Below are 25,919 nucleotides of genomic sequence, written 5' to 3'. Positions count from 1 at the left end.
TTTTCATACCTTTCTACAATATTTGTCATCCATATGTCATCATCATCATCACCTTCCAAGTCATCATCATTGCATTCTCTTCTCTCTTTTTTTTTGCATTTGGGCAAGAGGTTTACTTAAGCGAGTGGGATTTTCACCAACAGGAACAAAAACCACTTTCCTTGAACTCTCCTTCATTCTCAGATTACAGACTCTGTAAACTGCTTCTTGGGCACTGACCTCCCTCTGATTAAGATATGCAGATCCTATTGTTCTCATTGTTTGACGAGCACTTAAGTTACCTTCCATTGCCTCTACTTGCGTTTGCTTTAATAGCATTCCCATTTCTCTTTCTGACTTCGATATATATGATATAATGTACATGATGCAGCTAAAGGGGTCTAGAACATATTGTATGTCCATGTTTGCATCCCAACATCTGAGAAGGCATGGATTGTACTGATTTGTCCACATTTCATTAGGATTTCGTCTTAATACAGTACTTGTTTTTGTCGACAACATCTTGTGTGCCATCTCATATACATCTTGTGTAAGGTGGATGCTGCTGAATATTTCTTCAGTTGTCTTGAGTGCATTCACATCATCCAATATTTCATCCCAAACACTCAACAAAATATCCTTTGCCTGAGATTTGTTCAATACTCCTTTATCATCATCAGAAATGTCAAGATCCTCCTCACTTTGCTTTGTTATAAAGGTTTTCTCTGATGGAGGTCTTGGAAAATTGAATCTGCACTCTGTTCCTTTTTTTCTGCATGATTTTGAGTGACTCTTGCTATGTTGTTGTACAGCTAAAACAACTTGTCTAAGTTCTGGGTTGTCATCATCAGAAGGCAAAGCACATGTGACGTACCTATCAATAAAATCACACACCGTCTCATCGCTATCTATGTTGAATTTCGGTGCATTTTCAACCCAGTACAAGCAATGCATATGTGGAGAACCTCTTTGCTGAAATTCAACTCTTATGAAATAATCAATGACATTTCCTATTGGGTTTGATGGTGACAATATTACATCTCTCTGGAAAATATGGAATCTATTTTCAAACATTCTGGCTACGGTTACAGGATTTTTTCTTAAAATTTCACTCTTTTCTGCCCAGTCTAAATTCGAAGGGTCTGTTGTATCATTTTCATGATGTAATATTGATCCCACAATCTCATTCCACCTAAATTCAGCTGCAGAAAAAGAGCAGAACCATGTAGGAATACCAAGTTGTCGAAGCATAGCAAATAAGTCTTTCTGTATTGCTGACCAGTATGAAGGCGTTCCTCGAATTGGCTGCATAAACCTTAGAGCATCATTGTTCTTGAGCAGATTAGAAAGTTCTTCTGGGTCTTGCAACATATCTGATGTTACAGATTTTCCACCATCAAGTTTTGATACAGACTTGCGGATTATTTGTGTTTTCTCAATCACTTGATTTAATTCAGACAGGTACTGTGAGAAAAAGATGTAATTTGTGTCTTTTGCAAATCTATTATCAGTGTTCATAAGTCTGTTGTTAAAATATCTGGCAAGGGTTATCTTTTCATCTCGATTTTCATTCCAAGAAAATTTTCCGCTGGGAAATAAATGTGGAAATGTCTTCGCTTCATTCCCTTCTTCTTGCAACATACGCACAGGATTTTGTTCTTCCCCGGGAGCTATGTTGTAAACATCATCAAAGTAATGGTCAAGAACTTCTTGTGCAATATCCACAGGTTGTAAACATGTGTCTGAAACCACCTCTTGATTTTCTGTCATCTGCTCTGAGGTTAATTTCTCCTCTTCACATTTATTAGAATCATTCAAAATCAAATCACCTTCCTCACAGTTTTGTTTCCATGTGGAATTGATCACAACATCTCGATACCATCTGTTGTTCTTCTTTAAGTAGTCCAGGGCTGTATGTATATGTTCTGGATTCACAAACCACCTTGTGGGAGAGACATCACTTTCATAAAGGGGATATGTAAAGCAATGAGATGTTGCTCTAAACTGTTTAAATTACTTAGTTGATGTGGAATTTCTTCAAGTGCCATTTTATTTGCAGCTGCTTCTCCAGGAATTTTACCACTCAGTATTTTCCTATGGCATGTAAAACAGATCCATAATGATGATTTTTTGCAGTTAATTGAACAAGACATTGTGCACTCATGAACATATCTGTTATTTATGCATATCTTTGCTATTTCCATTGCTTTCTGTCTTTTCTCATACATTTCAAATGCACATCTTTGAACTTGATTTTCGAACAATAAACGATGACAACAACAAGAAGTGTATTCTGGACCATTCCTTATACTTTCCTTAAATATTTTGACAACTTCATCTTCATCTTCTAGCTTCACTTTCCTTGCTTGTCTCTGTTTTAGCACATTCTCCTTCTTGCATTTCTTTGCATCAGCATTAAAGTGGTACTTTACCTTATTAGCTGCCTTCAGCATATTCCTATGTTTTTCATCTTTTTTGTACTTTTCAGTACTTCTCTTCTTAACATCTGCTCTGTGTACTTCATCTTCCTTGTACTTTTCTGTACTTCTTCTTTTAACATCTCCTCTATGTTCTTCATTTTTCCAATACTTTTCTGTACTTCTTTTTATAACATCTGCTCTGTGTACTTCATCTTCCTTGTACTTTTCTGTACTTCTTTTTTTAACATCTGCTCTGTGTACTTCATCTTCCTTGTACTTTTCTGTACTTCTTTTTTTAACATCTGCTCTGTGTACTTCATCTTCCTTGTACTTTTCTGTACTTCTTTTTATAACATCTGCTCTATGTTCTTCATCTTTCTTGTACTTTTCTGTACTTCTTTTTTTAACATCTGCTCTGTGTACTTCATCTTCCTTGTACTTTTCTGTACTTCTTTTTTTAACATCTGCTCTGTGTACTTCATCTTCCTTGTACTTTTCTGTACTTCTTTTTATAACATCTGCTCTATGTTCTTCATCTTTCTTGTACTTTTCTGTACTTCTTTTTTTAACATCTGCCCTGTGTACTTCATCTTTCTTGTACTTTTCCGCACTTTTTCGTTTCAGAGCTTCTCTGTGTAAAATATTTGATTTGTATTTCTCAATATTTCTTCTTATTACATGTTCTTTATGGGCTTCATTTGTTGCATATTTCCTTATGCTGGCTTCCTTGAGACTCAACTTGTGTCTTGGATCTAATGCATACTTTTCCACACTTCTTTTTTTTGATTTTGCATTGTATGTTTCATTACTTCTGTATCTTTCTTTGCTCTGTGATATTGCTTTTAATCTAAATGCTCGATCTGTCCAGTACTTTAGTTTCGCTGCTCTCAATTTCTTTTCAATGCCACAAAAACCTTTAACTTTCATTCTACTCTGTTGAATCATAATTTTAGTCCTTTTCACATTTCTCTTACTACTTTCATTCTCAATATTTTGTGATGACATGACATTACGCATTTCTCTCATACGATTCCGATTTCCAATTCTTTTCTTGAATTCTTTCTTGCCTATTATAATTGATTCTGTCTTTTTGCAACAAGCTGTTTGTTTTCCAAAAACTGATAACACAACATTGTAATGATTCTCATTCTCATGAAAAAGGTATATTGCTTCTGAGCATTGCAAATTTGTTGTGGGATCTACCAAACATGCAGAATATGTAACCCAATGATTCTGTGTATATGTGTGCACATCAGTGTTTAAAAGATGAGAGAGAGCAAGAATTTCTATTTCTGTTGCCCATACACCCTCGTGAGTCATATTTCTCATCGCAATATGATTTTCAACAGAATTTTCACCACATCTTAAGAAGGTTTTAAACAAACTTGAGTTGTTAAGAAGATGTTCACATATTGCCGAACGTAAATCATAATGATGGTCCTCTACTCCAGTCAAACAAAATGAAATTGCTCGAAAAAAACAGTTTCCATCCCCCTGAATTCTGACACAATCATCAGGTGCTTCCGCTTCCTGGGTAAAGAGGGTTGGTTCACTCACTTTTTCATAACTTGAAAAAGATATTCCTAAAGTTTGACAAAGCTCAATCTTCCTATTGCCAGAAAGTGGCCTAAAACTAATTTTGTGACTTTCTGTTGAAACAACTTCAAAATCAACATCACCACAATCAGGGACTAACTGAAGTTTTGTACTAGAATGCATATCATTTTGTGCCTCATATGCCTCAATTTTGCTAATAGAACAATTCACACCTGTTATTTCACAGTCAATCATTTCGGAATATCCCATTGACAGTGCTAATAAAAGAACATGGTTATAAACATCTTCAATTGATTTATAAAGTATCCTTGTACTGTATCCATTCAAACTCATTTATCCTTGAGCAGACCTTGAGTGAGAATCAAATGTGAAAAATTGATCATTTGTTTTCCCTATCAAAAAAGTATTTCCCCAAAAACACACAAAACATCCATCAGTTTCAGAAAGGGCAATATGCAAAGCATCTAAAAGGAAACATGCATGAAAGTCATCATAATTTGGTTCAGTATCTGATAAATTGATCAAGCTACATAATGATTCATCTGCTTTAAACTCATATATTGTATTAAAGCATTCAAAAAACTGTGGTAACTCATTAACCAAAAGGTATCTGCTATTTACAGAAGAACTACGCTGCAAATAGGTGTACAGCTCATCCCCCATTACCAACACCTTGTCCATATCTGTTGTTTCCCAGTGTTTAGAATTCTTCAACTTATGGTATGCTAAGGCTACTAAGGAGTTTGCTACACACTGTGTACCTGCATTCTCACCAAACATTAAGTTACCCTGATGAAAAGAACCTTGAATAGATCCCTTAATATTTGCTGGTAGTCTGCTTTCGCTTGTACTTGAAACTTCAGCATCAATCAATCTGCCAGTGTATTGTCTGTCAAATCTGTATTTTGAATCATTTCCAATATAGTCATCATTTATGCACTCATTTTGTTCTTTGAAATTTATAACAATATTTCTTTCAGTATCCATTTCAATATTCATTTCAATATCCGTTTCAATATCCTTTTCAATATCAGTTTCAAAATCCATTGCATCTTTTAATATCCTGCTGGACTCATCCCCCTGAGAGGATGACATATCCAGCTGCGCCTGACCTGCTGAGCCAGACACGTGCACGGTGTCTGGCTCAGGTACCCTCGGTGAGGTACAAACCCACGGTGGGGAGTCAGGGGACGGTGCCATGCCTCCGTTTCGGGCACACAGACGACTTCCCTGAGAGGATGCAATACTCAGGGCATTTGAATGCATTTTCTCACAAGGAGAGGCCTGCATCCTGGCCAAGAGTTTTTCCTCACTAGGCGGCAACCCTATAGAACCTTGCCCTGGAAAATTACCAGGGGGAGCCAAAATAGCTCCATCTACTGCCCCGCAGGGGACAGCAGACTCCAGCAGTAAACCATCTTGTGGAACATCTGTGGAGGGAAGGAGCTGCTGCTGCCTCTTCTCCCTCTTTCGAATCTTGTCTCTTTGGCGCTTTACGCTAGCAGAGATGCCCTTTCTCTTGCCCATCTACAAAATACAAGAAATCCCCATCATTTAAACAACATAATTTCAGTATATGTGAATTATACAGGCACATGATACATCCCTCAAAGAGAGACTTCACCATTTAATTACTGATTAACTGAATTTAAGATACACTGACTAGATTCAACGATAGCACTATGCATGACCTGACAGAATTTGTTTACCTACAGAATTAACAAGCTGCCCAAGGGCCTTGATTCGCTCTTCTGATAAATTATACAACCTATCACTTCTATTTGAAGCCTCTAAGTATTAGGGATGGGTATCGGCAAAAATTTTGTATCGTGATATATCACGATTTTTCCCAAGAATATCACAATAAATCGTGATATTTTTACACACAATTTTTACTACAATTTCAAATTAATTTCCAAAATATTTCTTAAAAATACCCTATAAGAACACAACTTTACTTTTTAAATTTTTATTTATTTAATATAACGCATGTTTGGATGCTGTTGTTTAACTGTTTTCAACATTTTTTACACTTCCTGTAATTGTCATTCAATAGTTTGAACAAATAAATAAATAATTTCCGGAATTTATAGTTATGTACCAAATACCTGTATTTTAGACTCCATATCACGATACGCATCACGCAATAAAAAATCGCGATATACCAGTATACCGATAAAATCGCGCATCCCTACTAAGTATCCTGTATATTTAAATAAAGCCATGAAATTCCAAAAGTAGGTCATCATGACCTACATTTTGGTTAAAAAACTCTGAGAAGCCAAAATGAATTAACTGAAAAAGTTTGATGATTCGAAGCACCTTATTATCTTTAAAATATTCAAATATAGCCATGAGATTCCAAAAGTACGTCACAGTGACTTACTTTTTGGTAAACATACTCCAAGACCCTAAAATGCTTCTACTGACAAAGTTTGATGATTTTCAGTCTCATTATTTGAAAATATTCATAGTTTATACATTCTTACTACTCAAAATACATTAACTGACAAAGTTTGACGATTCTAAGTCAATTAGTATTTGAAATATTAAAATATAAAATTCCAAAAGTAGGTCACTGACCTACTTTTCAGTTGACATACTCCAAGGACACAAGATGTATCAACCCACAAAGTTTGATGATTCTACCATATATACTCACCTTTAAGTCGATTTTTGGGGAGTTAAAAATTTTTATCCAACTTATACGCAAGTTATAAAAAGATTGGTATTTTAGTGGGTCAATCCATCTAATTTAAGCTTAAAAAATACAACCAACTTATAGGCGGACTAACTTATAGGCGAGTGTATACAGTAGCCATAAAATTTCAAAAATAGGTCACGGTGACCTACTTTTCAGTTGACATACTTTGTGGACCAAAGATGCATCAAGTGACAAAGTTTGATAATTCTAAGGCAATTAGTACATGAAAATACTTAAATGAAATATGTGTAGATAACGAACAGTATTCGAGCTCAAAAGTCCATTAAACATTACAAAATAGGAGCAGAGCAAACACAGACCTCTAAGACATCAGAGATGAGATCAGGTGCCATGGAGGAGTGAGCATCCCCTGCCAACTTGTCACACCTGCCGTGTGCTCTTTGTCATGACCAAGAAATAATGGAAAAATCCGTCAACAATTCAGTGTATAAATAATGGCATAACAATTAGTTTGAAAAAGTCAGTCAGCATTTGATTTAGTGAAAGATTGTATTTGCTGACAAGGTCATTGTATTGACCATGGAACTTACGAAATGATGACTTTAAATGAGACTGCAGATATTCTTGTTTCATCAACTTGTCTGTCAATAGTTTACCTCGTTTTAGAAATTGTTCATACATAGCGCTTGCTCTAGCGTATCGAATCAACTGAGAGATATAAACCCGTATGCAGGTGATAAGGATATATTGCTGCATAAGTAAGGGAAGTTGACAATTGAAAAGTTAAAGTCATCACGTTTATCATAAAGTTTTGTTGTTAGATTACCATTTACGTCTTTTTCTAATAAAATATCCAAATATGAAACATTAAATATAGCTCACAAGTAGGTCATAGTGACCTACTTTTCAGTTGACATACTGCACTCCGAGGACCCAAGATGCATCAAGTGACAAAGTTTGATGATTCTAAGCCTATTATTACCAGAAATAATTAAATATAGCCATAAAATTTCAAAATGTAGGTCACCATGACCTACCTTTTAGTTGATGTACTCTGAGAACCCAAGAAGCATGAAGTGACAAAGTTTGATGATTCTAACCCAATTAGTGTTTGAAGTATTTAAATATAGCCATAAAATTTCAAAAGTAGGTCACAGTGACCTACTTTTCAGTGTGACATACTCCAAGGCCTCAAGATGCATCAACCAACAAAGTTTGATGATTCTAAGCCAATTAGTTTCCGAAATATAGCCATAAAATTTCAAAAGTAAGTCAAAGTGATCTACTTTTTAGATGACATTTTTTGAGGACCCAAGATGCATCAACTGACAAAGTTTGATGATCAAAGGCCTTAAAGTATCCAAAATAAGCCTCTAAAACTATCTGAAAACATATACCTGCAAAATTTAAAAAATATGTCACTGTGACCTACTTTCTGATAAACAAGTTTTAAGGTCCCAAGATGCATCTACTTTTACAAGGATTGATCATTCTTAACCTCTCAGTATCTGAAACAATGACCTTAAATATTTTGAAAAAGATTAGCCATAAAATTCAACAAGGGCCACATCACTCACCTGAGCACTTTGGCTAGGAGGTTTAAATATACAAGAGGCCCAAGGGCCTTGAATCCTTCTGATTAACTGTACAACCTATCACTTCTATGTGAAGCCTCTAAGTACCCTGTATATTTAGATAAAGCCTTGAAATTCCAAAGGTAGGTCATCATGACCTATATTTTAGATGAAACACTCTGAGAACCCAAGGTGATTCTAAGAGAGTAGGTCATGGTGACCTACTTACCACTTGTCATTCTCTGAGGACCCAAGATGCATCAACTAAGTTTGATGATTCTAAGCTAATTACTACCTAAATATTTTTAAAATTATATCCATAAAATTTCAAAAGTAGATCACAGTGACCTACTTTTCAGATGACATACTCTGAGGACCCAAGATGCATCAACTGACGAAGTTTGATGATTCTAAGCCAGTAAGTACCTAATATATTTAAATAAAGCCGTAAAATTTCAAAAATAGGTCACAGTGACCTCCTTTTCAGTCGACTAACTCTGCGGACCCAAGATTCATCAACTAACAAAGTTCGATAATTCTAAGCCAATTAGTACCTGAAATATTTAATTAAAGCCATACATTTTCAAAAGTAGGTCATGGTGACCTACTTTTCAGTGGACCTACTCCGAAGACCCAAAATGCATCAACTGACAAAGTTTGATGATTCTAAGCCAATTAGTACCTGAAGAATTTAATTATAGTCATAAATTGAAAAGTAGTTCAATGTGACCTACTTTTCAGTTGACTTACTCGGAGGACCCAAGATACATCAACTGACAAAGTTTGATGATTCTAAGCCAATTAGTACCTGAAAAATTTAATTATAGTCATATAAATTGAAAAAGTAGGTAACGGTGACCTACTTTTCAGTTGACCTCCTCCGAAGACCTAAGATGCATCAACTGACAAAGTTTAATGATTCTAAGCCAATTAGTACCTGAAATATTTAATTATAGTCATATAAATTGAAAAGTAGGTCACCTTGACCTACTTTTCAGTGGACATTTTTCAAAGACCCAAGATGCATCAACTTACAAAGTTTGATGATTCTAAGCTAATTAGTACATGAAATATTTAATTAAAGCCATAAATTTTCAAAAGTAGGTCACGGTGACCTACTTTTCAGTTGTACTCCAAGATCCAAGATGCATCGACTGACAAAGTTTGATGATTCTAAGCCAATTAGTACTCAAAATATTTAACTAAAATCATAAATTTTCAAAAGTAGGTCAGTGACCTACTTTTCAGTCGACCCACTCCGAAGATCCAAGATGCATCAACTGACAAAGTTTAAGGATTCTAAGCCAATTAGTACCTGAAATATTTAATTATAGTCATACAAATTGAAAAGTAAGTCAGGGTGACCTACTTTTCAGTTGTCTTTTCGAAGACCCAAGATGCATCAACTTACAAAATTATATGATCATAGGCCTTAAAATGTCCAAAATATGCTTTGAAATCCAATGGCCAAAATATGCTTTGAAATCCAATGCCTGCAAAGTTCAAAAAGTAGGTCACTGTGACCTACTTTTTAATAAATATGTTTTATGGCCCCAAGATACATCATCTTACAAGATTTAATGATTCTAAACCTCTCAGTTTTCGAAGTAATGACTTTAATTGTTTTGATAAAGATTAGCCATACAATTCAAAAAATAGGTTAAAGTGACCTACTTTTTAGTAGATGTTCTCCGAGGACCCAAGATACATCAACTGACAAAGTTTGATGATCATAGGTCTTAAATTGTTCAAAATAAGCATGTAAATCATTTTGAAAAAAGAATGGCCACAAAATTTAAAAAGTAGGTCACCGTGACCTACTTTTGAGTCAACATGATATGAGGTTCTTAAATGCATCACCTGACAAGATTTGATGATCCTAGTCTTTATAGTAATCAAAATATCAACATTTTAATAAAATGTAATTTTTGGTCAACTTTGAAGTGACCTTGACACCACGCCCTTTGCCCCAGGGTAAATCCCTGTGCAAAGTTTAATCTACAATATATCCTCAACCTTTTTGTAAGTTTAGTAATAATCTGCCCAGTGGTTCTTGAGAAGAAGATTTTTTAGCAACCAGTACTTTTGGTTTTATTTATCTGATTATCTCCCCGTCACGACCCTAGTTTTAGTATAAACGGGAGCCCTTGTGCCAAGGATACCCTGTGACAAATTTGAGAATAATTGGCCAAGGCGTTCTTGAGTTATGGCCCATATTCTAAAAAAGTTTACACACACCGCACAAATGGCCATAGCATTAGCTCTTTGAGCCTTTGGGTCAGAAGAGCTAAAAAGTGAAAAGGGGGGGGGGGGTTACGCTTTAAACACTTTAATCTACACATCCTGAGCATGCTTTTGAATTAATGTGACATATAATGGCTTTTCAGTTTTTAAGATGAACATTTTTATTGATATAATTCCTTTATATTCCTTTGTATAACTATGATCCCCTATTATGGCCCCTCTATTCTCCTGGGGGTCATGATATGAACAAATTTAAATCTACATTATCTGAGGATGCTTTTATAATATTATGACCAATCATGGCATTGCTGTTCTTGTGAAGAATTTTAAACATTTTTCCTATGTAAGACTTTGATAACCCATTTTGGCCCCACACTACTCCTGGGGGTCATGATTTGAACAAATTTAAATCTACACTACCTGAGGATGCTTCCATATAAATATATCTAATCATGGCTTTACTGTTCTTGAGAAGAAGATTTTTAAAGATTTTTTTCTATTATTCCTATGTAAAACTTTGATCACCATTGTGACCCCACCCTACCCCCAGGGGGTCATGATTTCAACAAACTTGAATCTACACTACCTGATGATGCTTTCATAAAAATATGACCAAACACACCTTTGATGTTATCGAGAAGAAGATTTTTAAAGATTTTCCTATTTATTCCTATGAAAAGCCTTGATCACCTATTGAAGCCCCACCCTACCCCCAGGAGTCATGATTTGAACAAATTTGAATCTACACTACCTGAGGATGCTTCCATATAAATATGAGCAATCACCGCTTTGCTATTCTTGAGAAGAAGATTTTTTAAAGATTTTCCCTTTAACTCATGGAAAATTTTAATACAAGGTTGATACGTACAAATCTGTGCGTCTCGGGCGGTCGGGCGCACGGTTATAAATAAATGTTCTCATCAATGCTTTTATTTATTGAAGACCATGTTAGCATCTTTTGTATGATAGAGCATATCATATAATTTGTTATTTTAGTGGGGTGCTAAATTTGGCCTATTTTTATGTTTTGATTGTAGCTCACTAAAACTTTAATTGCTAAAATATACAGCATTCTTTTTATTAATAAGCATTCTTTTGAAAAATAATGGAACCCTGTCTCAGCTGAAAAAAAATATTAGCATACATTGAGCAAGTAAAAAACAAAATTTTACACCTGCCAAAAAAAATAACCATTATACATGTACAGAATTATAAGGAATAGGGATGTTCCTACAGGATTCAATCCTCCTCTCTTAAAATATTTTTTAAAGAAACTTTCCTTTGCATTCCTACATCAAAATCAACCCCATACTATAACTTCACCCTAACCCGGGTAGAATCATTTGGTGGAAAAAAAAAATAAATGTACACTACACAGGGATGATGCTGGCATATCAATACAGCTTTGACCATTAATTCTTCAGTAGAAGATTTTTCCTACATATTTTTATGTTAAATTTCACTCCCTGTTGTGGGGATTCAAGCAACAGGTCTTGTATGAATTCTTTTTTACAGAATGATGACTAATTTTTGAAATTTTTTTTTGAAATTATTGTACTATACATTAAAGGCCAAATTTAAATATTCTTTGTTTATCCTCTCCCGACCCAGGATGAGACAAGAGATGGAGCCGAAGGCTCAAGTGAGCTAATTTTCTGATCAAAATTTGTCCCAAAATGTCTGTCGTCGTCGTCGTTAACTTTTCACAATTTCATCTTCTCCAAAACCACTGGGCCAATTTCGACCAAACTTGCCACAAAGCATTCTTGGGTGAAGCTTAAGGGGATTCAAGTTTGTTCAAATGAAGAGCCACAGCGCTCTAGGTTAAGCCGTTTTTGAGTTCCATCGCAGACAAGGAGGTCCTCTAAATTTTGATAAAAGGACGATAACTTTCGACCGGAAGTGAATTTCAAAAAATTATTCAGCCGGAATTAACTTCAGATTAACTAGCAACAATCCTGAAAATCTGAAGCAAATCCATCAATATTTCTCCGAGAAATCGTCTGCACAAAATTTGTGCAGAAAAAAAGAATAATAACTAGATGCGATCTCGTTGCGAGCAACGAGTGGGTCTTCCGTCCGATTTTTGAAAAGATGAGATCAGAATTTGACTGATATTTTTGTTCAAATATAATGATAAAAATAAATTGTTAAGACGAAAATTTTGCTTCAGTAGTGTGTATTAAAATATTGATCATTAAAGAGTTATAGATTAAAGACTTTCGGCCCGTCCTGGCCCTTATTTTGAGGGTCCAGTCCTTTTTTCTTGGTATCTTCTTATAGCCCTCATGATTTTGAACATTTTTGTTCAACAACTATTCTGAAATTCTTTTTCGCTTCCGAGATATATGCAAAAGAAATATTTAGGGGCTGGCCCTTCAACTCCTTAATGGGGGCATTTAGCAAAATTGAAAAGGTTACATATTGTTTAAAACCTTATTTTGAACATCTTTTATTCAACACTGCTTATCAAAATATTTCCCAATTTCGGGATATAGAGTGCCAAAGATTTGTCATTCTGGCCCCTTGTGGCCCCTAATTATGTAACATTTGATGTGAATATTATAATATATAGTTGTAAATTGTTGAGATAAACATGTTTGCTTCTGTAATGAATTACAAAATATTGAGCATTAAAGAGTTATTCATCAAAAACTATCGGCCCCTCTCAGCCCCTATTTTGAGTGGCTGGTCCCTTTTTCTTCATATCACTTTAAAGCTCTTATGATTTTGAACATTTTTTGTTCAACAACTATTCAGAAATTCTTTTTCGTTTCCCAGATATTTGCAAAAGAAGCATTTAGGGGTCGGCCCTTTAACTCCTTATTGGGGACGTTAAGCAAAAAATAAAAGGTTGCATATTGTTCAGAACATTATTTTGAACATCTTTTGTTCAGTATTGCATATCAAAATATTTCACACTTTTGAGATATATAGCGTTAAAGATTTTGCATTTTGGCCCCTTATGACCCCTAATTATGTAACATATAATGTGAATATCATAATATGTAGTTGTAAATCGTTAATATTAACATTTTTGCTTCAGTAATGCATTACAAAATATTGATCGTTAACGAGTTATTGATTAAAGACTTTCGGTCCCTCTCGGCCCCTACTTTGAGGGGCCAGCCCCTTTTTCTTCATACCACTTTAAAGCTCTTATGATTTTAAACACTTTTTGTTCAACAACTATTCAGAAATTCTTTTTCGTTTCCGAGATATTAGCAAAAGACCCTTAAAAGGCCCTTTAACTCCTTAATGGGGACATTAAGAGATAAATGAAACGTTGCATATTGTTTAGAACATTATTTTGAACATCTTTTGTTCAATATTGCTCATCAAAATATTTCCCACTTTTGAAATATAAAGCGTCAAAGATTTAGCATTTTGGCCCCTTATGGCCCCTAATTATGTTACATATGATGTGAATATTATAATATATAGTTGTTAATTGTTGAGATAAACATTTTTGCTTCAGTAATGCATTGCAAAATTTTAATCGTTAAAGAGCTATTGACTAAAGACTTTCGGCCCCTCTTGGCCCCTAATGTGATGAGTCAGCCCTTTTTCTTTGATATCATATAAAAGAACTTGTAATTCTACACAATTTCTATTCAATATGTTTTTAGAAAATCTCCATAGTTTTAGAGATATGATAAAAAATGTCTCGAAAATTCACTCCTGATTCATGTCCTAAATTTCGACCCATACCGAGCTTCCATACTAGGTACTTCCGGAAAATTTGAAAACCCAGGTGCAAAACTTCAACATGTCGTCTATAATCGCTGAAAATTTCAGCGCTCTAGCTTTTGCCGTTTTTTAGTTTTTATGTCGACAAAATGGTTATCTGAAAATCGATTAAAGGGCGATAACTTCCGACCGGAAGTGAATTTTAAGGATTTGAACAAAAAAGGATCATCTTTAGTTCAAAAGGCATTAAACCTGAAAATTTCATGAAAATCGATCGAACCGTTTGCGAGATATCTTCTGCACAAAAATTGTAAAGAAAAAGTGGAATAATAATAATAAAAGTGAAAAAGAAACAATACAATAATAGAAGGGTCTTCCGTTGGAGACGAAAGACCCTAACTAGATGCGATCTCGTTGCGAGCAACGAGTGGGTCTTCCGTCCGATTTTCGATAAGATGAGATAAGAATTTGACTGAGATTTTCGTTAAAAAATAGTTATATAAATGAATTGTTCTTGATATCATCTTAAAGCTCTCATGATTTTGAACACTTTTTGTTCAACAAAATCAGAAATTCTTTTTCGTTTCCGAGATATATGCAAAAGAAATATTAAGGGCCGGCCCTAAAGAAGGACGTCTAGCAAAAATTGAATGATTGCATATTATTAAGAATATTATTGTGAACGTCTTTAGTTAAAATATTGGTTATCAAAATATTCTTCCTTTTCAAGATTTATTGCGCCAAAGATTATACAATATGACCCCTAATTACCCCTTATTGCATAAGATATGATGTTATATATATCATGTTATATAGTTAAAGAGTGTGAAGATGAACTATTTGGCTTCAGTAATATATTACAAAATATTGATCACTAAAAAGTTATTGATTAAAGACTTTCGGCCCCTCTCAGTCCCTATTTTGAGGGGCCAGCCCCTTTTTCTTCATACCACTTTAAAGCTCTTATGATTTTGAACATTTTTTGTTCAACAACTATTCAGAAATTCTTTATCGTTTCCGAGATATATGCAAAGGATATATTTAGGGGCCAGCCCTTCAACTCCTTAATGGGGACGTTTAGCAAAAATCGAAAGGTTACATATTGATCAGATCATTATTTTGAACATCTTTTATTCAATAATGCTTATCAAAACATTTCCCACTTTCGAGATATAGAATGCTAAAAATTTGGCGTTCTGGCCCCTTATGGCCCCTAATCATGTAACATGTGATGTGAATATCATAATATATAGTTGAAAATTGTTGAGATAAACATTTTTGCTTCAGTAATGAATTGCAAAATATTGATCGTTAGAGAGTTATTGATTAAAAACTTTTGGCCCCTCTCTGCCCTTATTTTGAGGGGCCAGCCCCTTTTTCTTCATACCACTTTAAAGCTCTTATGATTTTGAACACTTTTTGTTCAACAACTATTCAGAAATTCTTTTTCGTTTCCGAGCTATATACAAAAGATATATTTAGGGGCCAGCCCTTCAACTCCTTAATGGGGATGTTTAGCAAAAATCGAAAGGTCAAATATTGTTTAGAACATTATTTTTAACATCTTTTATTCAATAATGCTTATCAAAATATTTCCCACTTTCGAGATATAGAGTGCCAAAGATTTGGCATTCTGGCCCCTTATGGCCCCTAATTATGTAACATATGACATAAATTTTATAATATATAGTTGTAAATTGTTAAGATAAACATTTTTGCTTCAGTAATGTTTACCAAAATATTGATCGTTAAAGAGTTATTGATTTAATTATTTTGGCCCCTCTCGGCCCCTAATATGATAAGTCAGCCTTTTTTTCTTGATATCATATTAAAGATCTTGTCATTCTGCACAAATATTGTTCAATATGTCATTACAAAATAATTATACTTTAAAAGATATGATACAGAATGTCTCAAAATTTCACTCATAATTCGTGTCCTAAATTTCGACCCCTACCGAGCTTCCATACTAGGCACTTCCGGAAAATATCTAAACCCAGGTGCAAAATGGCATTATGTCCTCTATCATCACCAAAAATTTCAGCGCTCTAGCTTAAGCCGTTTTTGAGTTCCATCGCAGACAAGGAGGTCCTCTAAATTTTGATAAAAGGGCGGTAACTTCCGACCGGAAGTAAATATCCCTTAACGAAATTGCCGGAATTAACTTCAGATGTCAACGCATCTACCATGAAAATTTGAATAAAATCGAACGAGTCATCTCCGAGAAATCTTCTGCACAAATTTTGTAAGAAGAAAAAAGAATAATAACTAGATGAGATCTCGTTGCGAGCAACGAGTAGGTCTTCCGTCCGATTTTTTCGATAAGATGAGACATGATCTTGACTATGATCTTTGTTAAAAGATAATAATATATAGACTTCCCTAATTAGATTTCATTCTTTTGATTTATATAACATTATCAAAGAGCTATAGATGACATGCCTTTGGCCCCTCTGAGCCCATAGTTTGAGGGGTCAGCCCCTTTTTCTTGATATCAATTGAAAAGTCCTGTGATTTCTTTTTGTTGTGAAGATATGGTGAATGGAAATATTTAGGGGCCACCCCCCCCCCAACTCCTTAATGGGACCGTTTGACAAAAATTGAAAGGGTGCATATTGTTTAGAACATTATTCTGACCATCTTTTGTTCAGTATTGCTTATCAAAATATTCCCCCTTTTCGAGATATAAAGCGTCAGATTTAGCATACTGGCCCCTTGTGACCCTTATTACGTAACATATGATCAGAATCTTATCATATATTGTTGTAAATCGTTAAGATAATCATCTTTTCTTCAGTAATGTATTACAAATTATTGACCATTAAACAGTTAAAGATGAAAGACTTTTGGCCCCTCTCAGCCCCTAATTTGAGGGATCAGCCCTTTTTCTTGATATGAAATGAAAGGTCTTGTGATTTTGAAGACTTTTTGTTCAACAACTATTCAGAGAATTCTTTTTGTTGTGGAGATATGCTTCAAGGAAATATTTAGGGGCCACCTCTCCAAGTCCTTAATGGGACTGTTTGACAAAAATTGAAAGAGTGCATATTGTTTAGAACATTATTCTGACCATCTTTTGTTCAGTATTGCTTATCAAAATATTCTCCCTTTTCGAGATATAAAGTGTCAAAGATGTAGCATTCTGGCCCCTTGTGACCCCTTATTACGTAACATATGATCAGAATCTTATCATATATTGCTGTAATTTATTAAGATAAACATCTTTGCTTCAGTAATGTATTACAAATTATTGATCGTTAAAGAGGTACAGATGAAAGACTTTTGGCCCCTCTCAGCCCCTAATTTGAGGGGTCAGCCCTTTTTTCTTTATATCAAATGAAAGATCGTATCATTCTGCACAACTTTTCTTCTATATGTTTTAACAAATTCTTAACATGTATGAAGATATGGAAGAAAAGGTGTAAAATTTTGTGAGATGTTTCTGAGACATTTTTTGAGCCCTACCGAGCTTCGGCGCCTTTTGCGCTAGAGAGATTTGGACACCTGCCTGCAAATCTACAAACCTTCCCCTACCTTCACTGAAAATCTTGCCTCAATATCTTAAGTCGTTTCGGAGGAGTTTCCAGGACAAGCCGACCCTCTAAAAATCAGAAAATCCTAAATATCTCGAGATGGAATGTGACGTCATCAACGAAAAAAATTTCCAATAAGGTTCAGATCAATACCTATCTGATCTGAAAGTTTCATGAAAATCGGTCAAGACGTTACCGAGAACTCGCGTGCACAAAATCGGTAAGAATAATAATAACTAGATGCGATCTCGTTGCGAGCAACGAGTGGGTCTTCCGTCCGAATTTTGATAAGATAAGATTTGACTGAGGTTTTTGTTCATAAATATATAAACAGTCAAAACGTACAATTTGTTTCAGTTATGTTTAACAAAATTTTTACCATTAAAGAGTTATAAATACAAGGTTCTTGGCCCCTCCTATGGCACCTAAAAACGTAATATTTGATGACGATTTTAAAATATATATAAAATAGCAGATCATGAAGAAGAACATTACTGTTAAAGAGTTACAGAAAGAGTTCTGGCCCTTCTGAGCCCCTAATTTGAGGGGTAAGCCCCTTTCTCTTGCTAAAAAATTGCAACTACAGCAAAAATAAAAAATTAAATGAAATCCATGTCAAGTAATTATTCCAAGTTGAAATAATACCTTGTTTAAAGAACCTATAGTTCAAATTATGACACAAAGGGCAAGGGGATGGCCACAATAAATTTGTAATACATTACTGAAGAAAAGATGATTATCTTAACGATTTACAACAATATATGATAAGATTCTGATCATATGTTACGTAATAAGGGTCACAAGGGGCCAGTATGCTAAATCTGACGCTTTATATCTCGAAAAGGGGGAATATTTTGATAAGCAATACTGAACAAAAGATGGTCAGAATAATGTTCTAAACAATATGCACCCTTTCAATTTTTGTCAAACGGTCCCATTAAGGAGTTGGGGGGGGGGGGGGTGGCCCCTAAATATTTCAATTCAGCATATCTCCAAAACGAAAAGAAATCTCTGAATAGTTATTGAACAAAAAGTCTTCAAAATCACAAGACCTTTCATATGATATCAAGAAAAAGGGGCTGACCCTTCAAATTAGGGGCTGAGAGGGGCCAAAAGTCTTTCATCTTTAACTCTTTAACGAGCAATAATTTGCAATACATTACTGAAGCAAAGATGTTTATCTTAATAAATTACAGCAATATATGATAAGATTCTGATCATATGTTACATAATAAGGGGTCACAAGGGGCCAGAATGCTAAATCTTTGACACTTTATATCTCGAAAAGGGAGAATATTTTGATAAGCAATACTGAACAAAAGATGGTCAGAATAATGTTCTAAACAATATGCACTCTTTCAATTTTTGTCAAACAGTCCCATTAAGGACTTGGAGAGGTGGCCCCTAAATATTTCCTTGAAGCATATCTCCACAACAAAAAGAATTCTCTGAATAGTTGTTGAACAAAAAGTCTTCAAAATCACAAGACCTTTCATTTCATATCAAGAAAAAGGGCTGATCCCTCAAATTAGGGGCTGAGAGGGGCCAAAAGTCTTTCATCTTTAACTGTTTAATGGTCAATAATTTGTAATACATTACTGAAGAAAAGATGATTATCTTAACGATTTACAACAATATATGATAAGATTCTGATCATATGTTACGTAATAAGGGTCACAAGGGGCCAGTATGCTAAATCTGACGCTTTATATCTCGAAAAGGGGGAATATTTTGATAAGCAATACTGAACAAAAGATGGTCAGAATAATGTTCTAAACAATATGCACCCTTTCAATTTTTGTCAAACGGTCCCATTAAGGAGTTGGGGGGGGGGTGGCCCCTAAATATTTCCATTCACCATATCTTCACAACAAAAAGAAATCACAGGACTTTTCAATTGATATCAAGAAAAAGGGGCTGACCCCTCAAACTATGGGCTCAGAGGGGCCAAAGGCATGTCATCTATAGCTCTTTGATAATGTTATATAAATCAAAAGAATGAAATCTAATTAGGGAAGTCTATATATTATTATCTTTTAACAAAGATCATAGTCAAGATCATGTCTCATCTTATCGAAAAAATCGGACGGAAGACCTACTCGTTGCTCGCAACGAGATCTCATCTAGTTATTATTCTTTTTTCTTCTTACAAAATTTGTGCAGAAGATTTCTCGGAGATGACTCGTTCGATTTTATTCAAATTTTCATGGTAGATGCTTTGACATCTGAAGTTAATTCCGGCAATTTCGTTAAGGGATATTTACTTCCGGTCGGAAGTTACCGCCCTTTTATCAAAATTTAGAGGACCTCCTTGTCTGCGATGGAACTCAAAAACGGCTTAAGCTAGAGCGCTGAAATTTTTGGTGATGATAGAGGACATAATGCCATTTTGCACCTGGGTTTAGATATTTTCCGGAAGTGCCTAGTATGGAAGCTCGGTAGGGGTCGAAATTTAGGACACGAATTATGAGTGAAATTTTGAGACATTCTGTATCATATCTTTTAAAGTATAATTATTTTGTAATGACATATTGAACAATATTTGTGCAGAATGACAAGATCTTTAATATGATATCAAGAAAAAAGGGCTGACTTATCATATTAGGGGCCGAGAGGGGCCAAAATAATTAAATCAATAACTCTTTAACGATCAATATTTTGGTAAACATTACTGAAGCAAAAATGTTTATCTTAACAATTTACAACTATATATTATAAAATTTATGTCATATGTTACATAATTAGGGGCCATAAGGGGCCAGAATGCCAAATCTTTGGCACTCTATATCTCGAAAGTGGGAAATATTTTGATAAGCATTATTGAATAAAAGATGTTAAAAATAATGTTCTAAACAATATTTGACCTTTCGATTTTTGCTAAACATCCCCATTAAGGAGTTGAAGGGCTGGCCCCTAAGTATATCTTTTGTATATAGCTCGGAAACGAAAAAGAATTTCTGAATAGTTGTTGAACAAAAAGTGTTCAAAATCATAAGAGCTTTAAAGTGGTATGAAGAAAAAGGGGCTGGCCCCTCAAAATAAGGGCAGAGAGGGGCCAAAAGTTTTTAATCAATAACTCTCTAACGATCAATATTTTGCAATTCATTACTGAAGCAAAAATGTTTATCTCAACAATTTTCAACTATATATCATGATATTCACATCACATGTTACATGATTAGGGGCCATAAGGGGCCAGAACGCCAAATTTTTAGCATTCTATATCTCGAAAGTGGGAAATGTTTTGATAAGCATTATTGAATAAAAGATGTTCAAAATAATGATCTGATCAATATGTAACCTTTCGATTTTTGCTAAACGTCCCCATTAAGGAGTTGAAGGGCTGGCCCCTAAATATATCCTTTGCATATATCTCGGAAACGATAAAGAATTTCTGAATAGTTGTTGAACAAAAAATGTTCAAAATCATAAGAGCTTTAAAGTGGTATGAAGAAAAAGGGGCTGGCCCCTCAAAATAGGGACTGAGAGGGGCCGAAAGTCTTTAATCAATAACTTTTTAGTGATCAATATTTTGTAATATATTACTGAAGCCAAATAGTTCATCTTCACACTCTTTAACTATATAACATGATATATATAACATCATATCTTATGCAATAAGGGGTAATTAGGGGTCATATTGTATAATCTTTGGCGCAATAAATCTTGAAAAGGAAGAATATTTTGATAACCAATATTTTAACTAAAGACGTTCACAATAATATTCTTAATAATATGCAATCATTCAATTTTTGCTAGACGTCCTTCTTTAGGGCCGGCCCTTAATATTTCTTTTGCATATATCTCGGAAACGAAAAAGAATTTCTGATTTTGTTGAACAAAAAGTGTTCAAAATCATGAGAGCTTTAAGATGATATCAAGAACAATTCATTTATATAACTATTTTTTAACGAAAATCTCAGTCAAATTCTTATCTCATCTTATCGAAAATCGGACGGAAGACCCACTCGTTGCTCGCAACGAGATCGCATCTAGTTAGGGTCTTTCGTCTCCAACGGAAGACCCTTCTATTATTGTATTGTTTCTTTTTCACTTTTATTATTATTATTCCACTTTTTCTTTACAATTTTTGTGCAGAAGATATCTCGCAAACGGTTCGATCGATTTTCATGAAATTTTCAGGTTTAATGCCTTTTGAACTAAAGATGATCCTTTTTTGTTCAAATCCTTAAAATTCACTTCCGGTCGGAAGTTATCGCCCTTTAATCGATTTTCAGATAACCATTTTGTCGACATAAAAACTAAAAAACGGCAAAAGCTAGAGCGCTGAAATTTTCAGCGATTATAGACGACATGTTGAAGTTTTGCACCTGGGTTTTCAAATTTTCCGGAAGTACCTAGTATGGAAGCTCGGTATGGGTCGAAATTTAGGACATGAATCAGGAGTGAATTTTCGAGACATTTTTTATCATATCTCTAAAACTATGGAGATTTTCTAAAAACATATTGAATAGAAATTGTGTAGAATTACAAGTTCTTTTATATGATATCAAAGAAAAAGGGCTGACTCATCACATTAGGGGCCAAGAGGGGCCGAAAGTCTTTAGTCAATAGCTCTTTAACGATTAAAATTTTGCAATGCATTACTGAAGCAAAAATGTTTATCTCAACAATTAACAACTATATATTATAATATTCACATCATATGTAACATAATTAGGGGCCATAAGGGGCCAAAATGCTAAATCTTTGACGCTTTATATTTCAAAAGTGGGAAATATTTTGATGAGCAATATTGAACAAAAGATGTTCAAAATAATGTTCTAAACAATATGCAACGTTTCATTTATCTCTTAATGTCCCCATTAAGGAGTTAAAGGGCCTTTTAAGGGTCTTTTGCTAATATCTCGGAAACGAAAAAGAATTTCTGAATAGTTGTTGAACAAAAAGTGTTTAAAATCATAAGAGCTTTAAAGTGGTATGAAGAAAAAGGGGCTGGCCCCTCAAAGTAGGGGCCGAGAGGGACCGAAAGTCTTTAATCAATAACTCGTTAACGATCAATATTTTGTAATGCATTACTGAAGCAAAAATGTTAATATTAACGATTTACAACTACATATTATGATATTCACATTATATGTTACATAATTAGGGGTCATAAGGGGCCAAAATGCAAAATCTTTAACGCTATATATCTCAAAAGTGTGAAATATTTTGATATGCAATACTGAACAAAAGATGTTCAAAATAATGTTCTGAACAATATGCAACCTTTTATTTTTTGCTTAACGTCCCCAATAAGGAGTTAAAGGGCCGACCCCTAAATGCTTCTTTTGCAAATATCTGGGAAACGAAAAAGAATTTCTGAATAGTTGTTGAACAAAAAATGTTCAAAATCATAAGAGCTTTAAAGTGATATGAAGAAAAAGGGACCAGCCACTCAAAATAGGGGCTGAGAGGGGCCGATAGTTTTTGATGAATAACTCTTTAATGCTCAATATTTTGTAATTCATTACAGAAGCAAACATGTTTATCTCAACAATTTACAACTATATATTATAATATTCACATCAAATGTTACATAATTAGGGGCCACAAGGGGCCAGAATGACAAATCTTTGGCACTCTATATCCCGAAATTGGGAAATATTTTGATAAGCAGTGTTGAATAAAAGATGTTCAAAATAAGGTTTTAAACAATATGTAACCTTTTCAATTTTGCTAAATGCCCCCATTAAGGAGTTGAAGGGCCAGCCCCTAAATATTTCTTTTGCATATATCTCGGAAGCGAAAAAGAATTTCAGAATAGTTGTTGAACAAAAATGTTCAAAATCATGAGGGCTATAAGAAGATACCAAGAAAAAAGGACTGGACCCTCAAAATAAGGGCCAGGACGGGCCGAAAGTCTTTAATCTATAACTCTTTAATGATCAATATTTTAATACACACTACTGAAGCAAAATTTTCGTCTTAACAATTTATTTTTATCATTATATTTGAACAAAAATATCAGTCAAATTCTGATCTCATCTTTTCAAAAATCGGACGGAAGACCCACTCGTTGCTCGCAACGAGATCGCATCTAGTTATTATTCTTTTTTTCTGCACAAATTTTGTGCAGACGATTTCTCGGAGAAATATTGATGGATTTGCTTCAGATTTTCAGGATTGTTGCTAGTTAATCTGAAGTTAATTCCGGCTGAATAATTTTTTGAAATTCACTTCCGGTCGAAAGTTATCGTCCTTTTTATCAAAATTTAGAGGACCTCCTTGTCTGCGATGGAACTCAAAAACGGCTTAACCTAGAGCGCTGAAATTTTCAGTGATGATAGAGGACATGTTGCCATTTTGCACCTGGGTTTGGATATTTTCCGGAAGTGCCTAGTATAGAAGCTCGGTAGAGGTCGAAATTTAGGACACGAATCATGAGTGAATTTTTGAGACATTTTGTATCATATCTTTTAAAGTATAATTATTTTGTAAAAACATATTGAACAATATTTGTGCAGAATGACAAGATCTTTAATATGATATCAAGAAAAAAGGGCTGACTTGTCATATTAGGGGCCGAGAGGGGCCGAAAGTCTTTAATCAATAACCCTTTAACGATCAATATTTTGGTATGCATTACTGAAGCAAAAATGTTTATCTTAACAATTTACAACTATATATTATAAAATTTATGTCATATGTTACATAATTAGGGACAATAAGGGGCCAGAATGCCAAATCTTTGGCACCCTATATCTCGAAAGTGGGAAATATTTTGATAAGCAATATTGAATAAAAGATGTTAAAAATAATGTTCTAAACAATATTTGACCTTTCGATTTATGCTAAACGTCCCCATTAAGGAGTTGAAGGACTGGCCCCTAAATATATCTTTTGCATATAGCTCGGAAACGAAAAAGAATTTCTGAATAGTTGTTGAACAAAAAGTGTTCAAAATCATGAGAGCTTTAAAGTGGTGTGAAGAAAAAGGGGCTGGCCCCTCAAAATAGGGGCCTAGAGGGGCCGAAAGTTTTTAATCAATTACTCTTTAATGATAAATATTTTGTAATTCATTACTGAAGCAAAAATATTTATCTCAACTATTTTCAACTATATATTATGATATTCACATCACATGACACATAATTAGGGGCCATAAGGGGCCAGAAGGCCAAATCTTTGGCACCCTATATCTCGAAAGTGGGAAATATTTTGATAAATATTATTGAATAAACGATGTTCAAATAATGTTCTGAACAATATGTTACCTTTCGATTTTTGCTAAACGTTCCCATTAAGGAGTTGAAGGACTGGCCCCTAAATATATCTTTTGCATATATCTCGGAAACGAAAAAGAATTTCTGAATAGTTGTTGAACAAAAAGTGTTCAAAATCATAAGAGCTTTAAAGTGGTGTGTAGAAAAAGGGGCTGGCCCCTCAAAATAAGGGCCGAGAGGGGCCGAAATTTTCTAATCAATAACTCTTTAACGATCAATATTTTGTAATTCATTACTGAAGCAAAAATGTTTATCTCAACAATCTACAACTAGTATATATTATTATATTCACATCACATGTTACATAATTAGGGGCCATAAGGGGCCAGAATGCCAAATCTTTGGCACTCTGTATCTCGAAAGTGGGAAATATTTTGATAAGCATTACTGAATAAAAGATGTTCAGAATAATGTTCTGAACAATATGTAACCTTTCGATTTTTGCTAAACGTCCCCATTAAGGAGTTGAAGACTGGCCCCTAAATATATCCTTTGCATATATCTCGGAAACAAAACAGAATTTCTGAATAGTTGTTAAACAGAAAATGTTCAAAATCATGAGAGCTTTAAGGTGATATCAAGGAAAAGGGTCTGATCCCTTCAAATATGGGCCGAGAGGGGCCGAAAGTTTTTAATCATGGATAACTCTTTAATGATCAATATTTTGTAATATATTACTGAAGCGAAATAGTTCATCTTCACACTCTTTAACTATATAACATGGTGTTTACATCATATCTTATGCAATAAGGGGTCATTAGGGGTCAGATTGCATAATTATTGGCGCAATAAATCTTGAAAAGGAAGAAATTTTGATAACTTATATTGAACAAAAGACGTTCAAAATAATATTCTTAATAATATGCATTCTTTCAATTTTTGCTAGACGTTCCCATTTAGGACTTAAAGGGCCGGTCCTTAATATTTCTTTCGCATATATCTCGGAAACGAAAAAGAATTTCTGAATAGTTGTTGAACAAAAAGTGTTCAAAATCATGAAAGCTTTAAGATGATATCAAGAAAAAAGG

The 25,919-nt window shown here is 34.3% G+C and overlaps 1 protein-coding gene across 1 annotated transcript; it reads right to left on the bottom strand.

The window, feature by feature from the left end:
- Positions 1 to 1,910: 1,910 nt before the first annotated feature.
- On the bottom strand, positions 1,911 to 4,890 carry LOC133188671 (uncharacterized). Its single transcript, XM_061324173.1, has one exon. The coding sequence runs from the start codon at positions 4,287 to 4,289 to the stop codon at positions 1,911 to 1,913; it is 2,379 nt and encodes a 792-aa protein (XP_061180157.1). The 5' UTR covers positions 4,290 to 4,890.
- Positions 4,891 to 25,919: the final 21,029 nt, after the last annotated feature.

The sequence above is a fragment of the Saccostrea echinata genome, unplaced genomic scaffold (genome assembly GCF_033153115.1).
Source record: "Saccostrea echinata isolate AGI-Se365-2 ecotype Australia unplaced genomic scaffold, CSIRO_AGI_Sech_v1 ptg000016l, whole genome shotgun sequence".
Classification (NCBI taxonomy): Eukaryota; Metazoa; Mollusca; class Bivalvia; order Ostreida; family Ostreidae; genus Saccostrea; species Saccostrea echinata.
This window is presented reverse-complemented; position numbering and strand designations above follow the sequence as displayed.

Excerpts from the sequence above, each read along its gene's own strand:
- LOC133188671 (XM_061324173.1), bottom strand. The coding sequence starts at position 4,289 with ATGAGTTTGAATGGATACAGTACAAGGATACTTTATAAATCAATTGAA.